The 10,190-nt window shown below is 40.5% G+C and overlaps 4 protein-coding genes across 5 annotated transcripts; 2 read left to right on the forward strand and 2 right to left on the reverse strand.

Annotated features, from left to right (window-relative positions):
- Positions 1 to 101: 101 nt before the first annotated feature.
- On the reverse strand, positions 102 to 2,210 carry LOC106317719 (L-type lectin-domain containing receptor kinase IV.4-like). Its single transcript, XM_013755487.1, has one exon. The coding sequence runs from the start codon at positions 2,193 to 2,195 to the stop codon at positions 192 to 194; it is 2,004 nt and encodes a 667-aa protein (XP_013610941.1). The 5' UTR covers positions 2,196 to 2,210; the 3' UTR covers positions 102 to 191.
- Positions 2,211 to 3,068: 858 nt separating this feature from the next.
- On the forward strand, positions 3,069 to 6,015 carry LOC106317759 (serine/arginine-rich-splicing factor SR34-like). Of its 2 annotated transcripts, XM_013755529.1 has the most exons (13): positions 3,069 to 3,160; positions 3,273 to 3,365; positions 3,453 to 3,518; positions 3,595 to 3,669; positions 3,753 to 3,888; positions 3,977 to 4,023; positions 4,113 to 4,170; positions 4,257 to 4,306; positions 4,395 to 4,451; positions 4,532 to 4,749; positions 5,499 to 5,532; positions 5,659 to 5,741; positions 5,826 to 6,015. In XM_013755529.1, the coding sequence occupies exons 2-13, from the start codon at positions 3,279 to 3,281 to the stop codon at positions 5,827 to 5,829; spliced, it is 915 nt and encodes a 304-aa protein (XP_013610983.1). In that variant the 5' UTR covers positions 3,069 to 3,160; positions 3,273 to 3,278; the 3' UTR covers positions 5,830 to 6,015. The 2 variants fall into 2 exon arrangements, with proteins under 2 accessions (XP_013610983.1, XP_013610982.1); XM_013755528.1 differs by lacking the exons at positions 5,499 to 5,532; positions 5,659 to 5,741; positions 5,826 to 6,015 and adding exons at positions 4,976 to 5,072; positions 5,157 to 5,492.
- Positions 6,016 to 6,424: 409 nt separating this feature from the next.
- On the forward strand, positions 6,425 to 8,020 carry LOC106317758 (phytochrome A-associated F-box protein). Its single transcript, XM_013755527.1, has one exon. The coding sequence runs from the start codon at positions 6,498 to 6,500 to the stop codon at positions 7,749 to 7,751; it is 1,254 nt and encodes a 417-aa protein (XP_013610981.1). The 5' UTR covers positions 6,425 to 6,497; the 3' UTR covers positions 7,752 to 8,020.
- A 288-nt stretch (positions 8,021 to 8,308) lies between these two features.
- Positions 8,309 to 9,998, reverse strand: LOC106317762 (uncharacterized protein OsI_027940-like). The gene is made up of 6 exons (XM_013755534.1): positions 9,905 to 9,998; positions 9,436 to 9,622; positions 9,187 to 9,343; positions 9,028 to 9,074; positions 8,805 to 8,937; positions 8,309 to 8,596 (listed from the first exon to the last, which is right to left on the reverse strand). Exons 1-6 carry the CDS (start codon positions 9,907 to 9,909, stop codon positions 8,514 to 8,516), a joined length of 612 nt encoding a protein of 203 aa, XP_013610988.1. The 5' UTR covers positions 9,910 to 9,998; the 3' UTR covers positions 8,309 to 8,513.
- Between the last annotated feature and the right edge of the window lie 192 nt (positions 9,999 to 10,190).

Below are 10,190 nucleotides of genomic sequence, written 5' to 3' on the forward strand. Positions count from 1 at the left end.
AAGCTAGATCCACCGGTAAACAAGCTTGATTTTTAACATATTTTAAAGTAATTTAAATAATTGAGAGTATTTTAAAGATTTTTGTAGTTTGTATTTACAAGTTCATAAAGTTTCATTTATTTCACGTACAACATGCTCCCATATCTCATGCGGTTAGTACTTTTCTACACAAACATTTTGATATTCAAAAATCACCTCCCACCGGAGAGTACAGAATCAACCATTGAAGATCTGCATGTAAACATGCCTATCTCGCGAATTCCATGGTGGGTTCCCAACATCATCTCGTTCCCATGCAATTCCAAGGGCGAGAAATCTGGTAACATTGCATCCCCGCTTACGTAATGTAACACTTGTCTCATCGTTGGTCTAGCCTGGGGGTTGGAGTGAGAGCACAACAACCCTAGCTTCAAAACCATTTCGACCTCTCTTTGGTCATACTCCGTCCCTAGATTGGGATCCTTAGCGTCCAAAATGTTTCCCTCATTCCAGAACCCAAAAACCCAATCCACGAGCAAGGCCCTCTCACCACTCTCGTTATCAATCTTGATAGGACGTCTACCGCACGCAACTTCTAGTAGGAGCACCCCAAACGCAAAAACATCGGTAGCGGTCGTGGCCTTTCCTGTCCTCACGTGATCTGGGGCTAAGTATCCCCATGTTCCAGCAACGTGAGTGGTTTTATGATCAATACCGTGATCGCACAACCGAGCTAAACCGAAATCCCCAAGCCTCCCATTGTAGTCTGCATCTAGTAAGATGTTGCTGGCTTTGATGTCGCGGTGAATCACCACTTGCTCCCAGTCCTCGTGGAGGTAGAATAAGGCAGATGCCACCCCTTGAATGACTTTAAATCTTTGTTTCCAGTCGAGGGTTACCTCTGGACTATGGTACAAATACTTGTCTAAGCTTCCATTGGGCATGTACTCGTACACCAGAAGAAGCTCATTTTTCCGTCGGCAATAACCCAAGAGAGGGACTAAGTTTCGGTGGCTCATCCGACCAATACTCACGATCTCAGACACAAACTCTTTCAGCCCTTGTCGGGATTCATTCGACACTCTTTTCACGGCAATCTCTTTCTTTTTCATGACACCTTTGTAAACGCTTCCAAACACGCCTGATCCAAGAAGGTCACTGAATCCTCTGGTGGCATAGTACAAGTCTTTGAAATTGAGTCGGTTCTTCCTGAACTCCGTTTCCCAGTCTTCTAGCTTCTCTGCGAACTTTCTCCTCCTCCTTAAGATGAAGCGCACAAGGAAGATGAGTGAAAAGATAAACACAATAAGGGGAACCACAGACACTGGAATAAACACGGAAGTAAACGGGGAGATTGATCCGGATGTCCTGGGCTGCCACTCTCGAAATTCTGGAAGTCTATGTAAGGCTAACGGGGGAGCTTTCCCCTTCAGGCGAAAACTCCACCCAAGGACAACATGTTTTGTCTTAATCAAACCAGTCGAAGATGAAAAACCTACGAACATATCTTGCAAAAAAACATGGGATAGATCCCTAACAGTAGAGACAAGAGGTTTTATAGGTTTGTCATGGTGGAAAGGAGCAATTGTTACGTTGATCTGATGGGTACGACCATTGTAATCGACCCAAACCTGCATGGGCTTACCACTGATCAAAGTAAGCTCCTTAAACCGACCTTTCTCGTCCCAGTACCCCGCCGGCGAACTTTTCACTGACTTCAAGCTGTTGATATCGATCCCGACATGGTTATCATTCGTGTCATCGAACTCGTTATTCTGAATCGTGTCTAGTTCAACAGCGAATATATTGTTCGTTTCGTTACCGTTGTTCATGAGGTTGAAGAGTCCTAGGTATTGTCCGGATCTTGCGGACGGGAGGCTGGAGGTGGGAGCCACGACAAAGGCGATGCCGTCGCCGCCAAGTGTCGGAATCTGTGAGTGGATGGCGAAGACAAATGATGTGGAGAAGGACGAGACGGCGTCGTTTGGTGTATCTTTGAACCGGATTGGTCGGGTGTAGAAGGCGTGACCGGTTTGGTGCGACGTTGAATTTGTTAGCGTCAGTAGATCGCTGGGTATGACGCTGGCGATCCCTTGGAGGGATATGAGGTTTAATGGAGGATGGAAGCCATTGTAAGTGAAGTTGTCGAGAACTTGGTAAGATGATTTAATGAGTAGAATGACGAAGAAGATGACTGTGAGGAGCTTCACGAACATGACTCTCTTCTTTTTTTTTTTTTTTTTTTTTTTTTGGTATATTTGAGTTTATGATAAACTAACTCAATTTATGGTGTGGAGAGAACGTAGAAAAGTCGTACTGTTCCCATCAAGGGAAATGTCTATCACTTGAACCTTAATATGATACCATGTGTCACCAACTTGGTCCTCTTGCTTAAAACCGCGGGTTTAACTTTTAAACCCTTTTTTATCATGTGTAAGAAGTCGTCAGCTAGATTTTGATCTGTAGTTTTTTTAGCAAAATTTTATTTAACAAAAACCATAATATAACTTACGGTTAAATTTGCATGTACAATACATTTACAGTTATGATAGTAACTAATTTGTCTAATCTAGTTCTTACAGATTAAATATATTTTACAAATTAACCGGTATGATCATTACATTATATGGTCTAACTATGTAAGACAACAAACCATTATAGTATTTTTAAAATACAGCCTAAGTTAGATGCAATTTGTGTTCAGTAAATAGATTTTTGACATCAACATCTAGAAGTTAGACCATTTTTTTTATATTAACATAAGCAGAAGACTTGTGTAATTTAGTGTTTGCATTTTTTAAGAAGAAGATGGATTTCATGTATGTATAATTATATGCTAATTGACTAGTATAATAAAATTTTTAAATTAATAATAATATTAAAATTATAACACTTCTACACCAAATTTGTGGTAAATTATAACGTTATCAAATTTGTTGGTAAATTTATAATTTTTTATTTGTTATTCTGCCACTGTGATACCGTTTAAACTTCGTCTTTAACCCAGTGGTAAACTTGTGTAAAGATAAAAAAGAAGAACACGTGAGGCACGTGATACTCTCGGCTCCTTAATATCATCTCGACCAATTCGAAAGCCCTAGAGCCAGAGTTCGTTCTTCTCTCTACTGTCCGAAGCTTTCTCCCCACCAAACCACCAACCCAGATCTCAATTCTCATTCAGGTGAAACCCTTCGCCTCTCTCTCTCTCTCTCTCTCTCCCTCCTTCCTCGTAGCTTCTTCGTTTCAATTACTGACGTTTCGTCTGAATCGCGTTTTTGATTTTTGGATTAAAGGATAAGATGAGCAGCCGTTCGAGCAGAACTATCTACGTCGGAAACCTTCCCGGCGACATCCGCGAGAGGGAAGTCGAAGATTTGTTCAGTAAGGTATATATACAACTTTCGTTTCTTCTCAATCATCAATTGGATTCTTAAAATGGTGGATCTGATACGAATTGTATTTGTTTCTGGTAGTATGGACCTGTTGTTCAAATCGATTTGAAGATCCCACCAAGACCTCCTGGCTACGCCTTCGTCGAGGTCAAGCTTGCTATACGATTAACATGTTTTTGATTTCATAAATGAGCTCACTTTTCTGAAAGATGTTGGCTTTTAGTTTGAGGATCCAAGGGATGCTGATGATGCAATTCACGGTCGTGATGGATATGACTTCGATGGCCATTGTTTAAGGGTTTGTCATTCATTCAAAATTCCACAACTTTGAGTCAAAAAGTTTGAATTTTTTGAAGTGTTGTTTATTATATCCATTGCCAGGTGGAGCTAGCACATGGTGGGAGGCGTTCGTCTAATGATGCTCGTGGTAGCTACGGTGGTGGAAGTCGTGGTGGTGGCGGCGGGCGTGATGGTGGTGACCGTGGACGTGGGCCGTCTAGGAGATCTGAGTACCGAGGTACTTATATGATTATTTTAGGATTGATTAGTCTGTTGAAAGTTATTGGAGAGATCTCTAATTTGTTTTTTTTTTTCCTACTATACAGTTGTTGTGTCAGGTTTGCCTTCTTCTGCTTCATGGCAAGACCTTAAGGTGAGCATTTAAGACTCTTAAGACTTCAGTGTGAACAAACTCCTTTAAGTTGTTTGCATAATTATTATTTTTTGTTTGTGTGTGTTTAGGATCACATGCGTAAAGGAGGAGAAGTCTGTTTCTCTCAAGTGTTCCGTGATGGTAGAGGTATCTTCTCATATCTTACACAAGAATAGAGCTGTTTGTTTGCTTTCTACATGGAAATGTTATATCTTGGACTGTTTTATATACAGGTACAACTGGAATCGTTGATTATACGAGCTACGAGGACATGAAGTATGCGGTGAGATGTTCTTCTTGTTTCTTTTACATCCCTTATTTGTGTGGTTCCATCCTTGGTTGCTCATGAGTATATTCTTCATTTTCAACAGATAAAGAAGCTCGATGACACTGAGTTTCGGAATGCGTTTTCTCGTGGTTATGTCCGGGTAAGCTAATGCCAAATATTCGGAGTGGTGTAATCTTTTTAGTTATTGTACTTAACGTCTCCGTACATCGTTAATTATAGGTTAGAGAATATGATTCAAGGAAGGATTCTAGAAGCCCCAGCCGTGGAAGATCTTATTCTAGGAGCCGCAGCCGTGGGAGGAGCCACAGCCGCAGTCTTAGCCGCAGCAAGAGCAGGAGCAGGAGTCCAAAGGCGAAATCTTCCCGTAGGTCGCCTGCAAAATCAACATCGAGATCTCCTCGCTCCCGCTCTAAGTCAAGGACACCACCTCCAAGAGGGTAATGCTTTTCTTATATTATGTTTATGCCATTCCCCGTTTATGATCTAAAAATAGAATATGTTTGGCCTCTTCCCTTGGAGTTTGTTGACATCTCATTAAAATCAGTCATTGGGGAGACTTCTGAGTTGTGTATTAAGAATGATGATTGCTTCTAGTTTAAGGGTATTAGTTATTTCCTTCTGAAAGTCTGGCCTTTTATTGCTGAGAGTGGTTTTGTTTCCTAGATATGGGATATACGTTCAATCAAACAAAAAATTGGGAATTAATGTCTGGATCATTGGATCTCTTGGTTGGTTGTACACAAACTGTTTCGTCTCAGAGGTATATATGCTCTTTCTTAGATGGTGGCCACTTTGGAATTAAAACTTTGTTTCCTTGTTTTCTGATACTATCCGTTCCTGCTAGATGGGTAACATGGGAGGGACATTGGATCGCATTATTGTAGTGTCATCGATATGGATCCATTGATGACAGAGCTAGGGAAATATTTTTTCATTACCTGGAAATTCACCAAGCGTTCTGGATTCTCATCGAACAGATGCTGTTCTCAATTCACAGGGGTTGATAGATTTAGATTTTCATCTTAGTTTATGTTCTGCTAGAACTCGTCTTAACTTTGTGCTCTTTTGATAACATTTTGCATCTCTGACATGGAATGAGGCATCAAGGCTCTTGGTGAAACAGCTGTTATACACGGAAAACATATTAGGATTTTAAAACTGGATTTTGTTTCTCGGAATTTTGCAGATCTCGTTCAAGGTCAAGATCCCCTCTGCCTCCTGTAAGTGTACTTAATCTTAGAAGCACTTTACTGAGCTCTATATATGTTTTTTTTAAGCCATACCATCCAAAAGACAAGATATATGTTTGTAAGCTAATCACACACATCATCGTTTGCGTGTTGCAGGTTGAGAAGGAAGCAAGCAAGAGCCCTACCAAGGTGAGTCCAGCCAAGAGCCCTATGCGTAGCAGAAGCAGGAGTCCCTCTCGGTAGTGCACACTACACTCTCTCTTTATAACTTATTTGGAACACAGTCTGACTCCTTGTCTGAATCTTTCACCAACTTGTTACAGGTAAACAAAAAAGAAAAGAGAGCTGGGTTTTGTTGGAAGATTCTCCTAAGGGATCATATCTATTTTATGTTGTTCGTTTGTCTAAGACTTAAAAACCTATATTACTCTTGTTTTATTTTATTTTTAAATGTATAACTGCAACAATTTGTGTTTAAGATTCTCTTAAAAGATCTTTACATTTGTTTTTTTATATTTTGATATATTATTGCAGCAATATGAGTTCAAGATTATTACATTTTTATTATATTTATATTTATTAAATACAATATAACTGTTAAACAAAAAAAACAGTATTAATAATTATATCCATGAAATTTTTATGTGATTGGCTGAATTGTATTTAATAAATATATTTCAAAAATTATTTTTGAAAAGGTTGTTTTTTCAGTATTTGTGCTGTTAGTTAAACTATTATATTATAAAATGCAGGAAAATATATTTTAACATATTCACTGCAACAATGTGTGTTCTCTCGTTCTATTGCATTGCGTCGCGCATTATTCACTTGTTTGAATGTGTGATCCACATAAAACGTAGTATTAAACTATTCCGGTTTAACCGAACCGGATAAATACACATTAAGAACTTTATAGAAATTAAAAAGTAAGCGAAAGTGCAGAGAAGAGTGGATAAGACAACATTAAATTTCAGAGGCCGAGAGAGAAAGGAACCATGGCGGAAGCTGGTTGCTTCTCCTTCGTACCAGAAGACGTCGTCTTCAACATCTTCTTCAAGCTCCAAGACGATCCTCGAAACTGGGCTCGCCTCGCATGCGTCTGCACCAAATTCTCCTCGATCGTACGGAACGTCTGCTGTAAATCTCTGTGCTACTCTTCAATCCCCGCCGTCGTCTCCGAACTCCTCCCTTCTCCCTCCGCCGCTTCATCCTCCTCCTCTCTGTCTCCTCCCGGCGGCTGGGCTTCTCTCTACAAACTCGCCGTCTGCTGTCCCGGTCTCCACCACGCCGGAATCCTCCTCGAAAACTCCGATTTCGGTTTAGAACGCGAGCTCGGTCCCGATCAAAGCCTCACGGATCCGGGCCAAGTTTCTAAACCAGTCGGATCTGGTTTAGAAACGCCGTCGTTTCGGTCTGCTTCGAAACTAAACGGATCTGGTTTAGAAACGCCGTCGTTTCAGCCTGCTTCGAAACAAAACGGATCTGGTTTAGAAACGCCGTCTCTTCAGCCTGCTTCGAAACAAACCGGATCCGGTTTAGAAACGCCGTTGTTTCAGCCTGCTTCGAAACAAATCAAATCTGGTCTAGAAACGTCGTCGTTTCATGGTTCGAAACAAATCGGATCTGGTTTAGAGCCAACGTCGCCGTTTCAGTCTGTTTCGAAACAAGTCGAATCTGGTTTAGAAACGCAGTCGTTTTGGTCGCTATACGACGACCTCTACACTGACACTCTCTCGGCTCCGCCAGAAGATTCCCTCAACGAACCACAACAACCCACCGAAACCACCGAGATCCGACCCGGCCGCGGCGACCTCCCAGCCAAGAAACGCCGCAAGATCTCTCGTTCCCTCGGATCCCACCTCGCTCACGGAGGCTGGAGCCTCAGCCGCGAGCAAGGCACCAAGCTCCTCGCGAGCAGGTTCCGCGGGGACTGTCTGTACATATGCAACTGGCCAGGGTGCACCCACGTGGAGGAGAAGCGTACCTACATGCTGTTCAGGGGCGTGTTCAAGGACTTCAAGAGGTCTAGAGTGTGGAGGACGATCAACGAAGACGGCGGCGGGAGGAGTAAGGTCACGGGGTTGAAGTGCGCGTTTTGCGAGTGCGACGAGACGTGGGATATGCACTCGTCGTTTTGTTTGAGGAGAGTGTTTGGGTTTCATGATGATGGTGAGCCTGTTGTGAGGGCTTATGTCTGTGAGAATGGGCATGTCTCTGGTGCTTGGACGAATTTGCCTCTCTACACTTAAAAAAGGTAAAAGGTCTTGTCTGAATGTCTTTTTATTGTTTGATGCTTTGTAGGAAACTGTGATCGTTTGTGTTGTTTGATCCTAATGTATGTATAAGAAACGAGATTCAGTTTCATCTTTAATTGTACGGTTGTGTTTTATCTACAATTTGCTTTGTAGGAACCGTTAGCGTTTGTGTTGTTGATTATGATTCATGTATAAGCTCTTACGTTGACAAAATTAATGTGGTGGTTTTTTATATGAAATGGGATTCACTTTCATTTTTATCTTATTGTTGTTTCATTATCTTGAATCTTGATCTTATGATTGTTTTATTGATCATATACTATCTTAAATAACAATTTTTGGGACTTAATTTGTTGCTAAACATGTTTTGTGAGACGAGCATTGTTTCATAATGACCCTGATGTGAGTGATAAGTGTTGCTCAGCTGACTCGTATAAAAATGAAGGTTCTGGATCCATAATGATGTGGGCCTGTATAAGCCCGTATAAATTTTGGTGTCTCGTCAATTCACATAGAAGATTGCTACCTCCCAAACTCAATGTCAGTCATTTGACAATGCCAAAACGCGAAGTAAACAAATCCTTACTAGCAAAATAGAGTAACAACATTTTAGAAAAGAGGAAGTTTCATAAACTTAAAAAGCTAATATAATAACCCTTAGCTGTGTTCAAAAAAAAAAAAAAAACCCTTAGCTAATAATAAACTTGGAAGCAAAACATAATAATAAGTTCATCTCTGGGACTAACAGTATCTTCCTCACTTGTCTTCCTTAACGACATCTACTGGTTTCGCTTCTTCCTTAACGGCTTCATCTTTCTTGTCTCCTGGTTTTGCAAATTCTGTTAGCAATTACAAAAAGCATTTTTCATTACAACTAATGACAAAACAGAGAAACACCAAAGTCTGAACAAAATGTTTCCCTAAGACTACTTTCATCATCTCAAATGCAGTTTGACTAACAAAGACATTCAACTAGGCAAAGTGCTCTCAGTTCATAAAGAAGATGCGACACAAACATAAACTAAGAAGATCTTTATAAACCCTTACCTTCATCGTCACTGTCTTCAAACTCTTCCATGCCACCCATGCCTCCCATTCCACCAAGTCCTTCAACTTCAGCCATACCACCAAGTCCACCCATGCCACCAAGTCCTTCCATACCACCCATTCCACCAAAGTTCTGCAAGAAGAAAGAATCGACAATGAAGTCAATTCTCAAAGCTTATATATAAAACAGAAGATAGACAAGATTCACAAGCTAGAAACAAACCGAGAAATCCATTCCACCCATTCCTCCCATATCCATATCTCCAGCACCTAAATCAAAACAAAAATCAGAAACCAGTAAACACCTCCAGAACTCTATAAAAAAGAACAGAAAGTATACATACACAAGAATAGAAAAACAAGCTTTAAGATGAATGCTAACCAGCACTGCCTTCGTCATCCTCATCTACCCACTTATCGCAATCAATCTTAACATAGTGCGGCGCTTTCCCTCCACCGATCAGCTTGTTCCACCTCTCAGGCTCTGCTTTCTCTATTATGCAGAAGATGCTTCTTACTCCAATATTGATCTTGCTTTCCTAAAAAATCAAAGAAACGTTTCAGAACCTTGCACCAGGCAACAACAAATGAAAAAAAACAAACAAGACCAGGTTAGTCAAACGAGTCTCACCTCTACATTGACTTTACCGTGAAGCTCGAGTTTAAGTTCATAAACGTGGTTCTCAGGACCAGCTTCTGCAGAGAAATCAAAGGCACCTTCAGGGTCTAGATTAACTTTAGTCTCCTTTGAATCCGCTAATACTACTGTGAGGAAGATCTTGTCAGTAGTCTCAGCCCACTTCACTTCAGGGTGACGACTGCAAAATACAAAAGACACCAAACAGGTAAAGTAACTGTCGTCTGATACAATAACATTAACTGGAACTTCAATTAACACCAAAATAATAAAATTAAATTTATAGCACAAGCTTAAACCCTAAAACCCTGAATGCAACAGCTTAGAGTTAATCCACCGACACTATTAAGAATCAAGAGAAACACATGAGGGAAAAAATACGATTCATCAAATGAAATGGTTAATGAGAGATGAAGAATAAGATGATGATGATGATGGAGTGATGAAAGGGATTCTTCTCTACCTCATCTTTAATGGATGAAGCTTGGAGAAAGAAGAACCCTTATTAGAGAAGAGAGAAGGAGCTACGTAAACACTAGACTCTTTTTTATTTTAACTTGATTTGATTAAAAGAGTCTAGTGTTTACGTAGCTAGTGTACAGAACATTAGGTGGATCGCGACTAATTAACTGTTAAGATGAACGATTTGAGTAGACAGATTTCTGAAGCACTGAGAGTGAGAGGTTACTGTCAATTAAAGGAGAAACTCAACGACCAAAATTCTTGTTTGCTAAGAAAACAGTTCACCT

The sequence above is a fragment of the Brassica oleracea genome, chromosome C9 (assembly GCF_000695525.1).
Source record: "Brassica oleracea var. oleracea cultivar TO1000 chromosome C9, BOL, whole genome shotgun sequence".
NCBI lineage: Eukaryota > Viridiplantae > Streptophyta > Magnoliopsida > Brassicales > Brassicaceae > Brassica > Brassica oleracea.

Bases quoted from the DNA above. Each gene is read 5' to 3' on its own strand.
- LOC106317719 (XM_013755487.1), bottom strand. From the start codon at position 2,195: ATGTTCGTGAAGCTCCTCACAGTCATCTTCTTCGTCATTCTACTCATT.
- LOC106317762 (XM_013755534.1), bottom strand. The intron at 9,344-9,435 runs GTGAGACTCGTT...TTGATTTTTTAG, and splicing joins ACGGTAAAGTCAATGTAGAG to GAAAGCAAGATCAATATTGG. The intron at 8,938-9,027 runs GTTTGTTTCTAG...TTCTTCTTGCAG, and splicing joins TGGGTGGAATGGATTTCTCG to AACTTTGGTGGAATGGGTGG.
- LOC106317759 (XM_013755528.1), top strand. From the start codon at position 3,279: ATGAGCAGCCGTTCGAGCAGAACTATCTACGTCGGAAACCTTCCCGGC. The intron at 3,519-3,594 runs GTCAAGCTTGCT...GTTGGCTTTTAG, and splicing joins CTGGCTACGCCTTCGTCGAG to TTTGAGGATCCAAGGGATGC. The intron at 4,452-4,531 runs GTAAGCTAATGC...CGTTAATTATAG, and splicing joins TTTCTCGTGGTTATGTCCGG to GTTAGAGAATATGATTCAAG.
- LOC106317758 (XM_013755527.1), top strand. From the start codon at position 6,498: ATGGCGGAAGCTGGTTGCTTCTCCTTCGTACCAGAAGACGTCGTCTTC.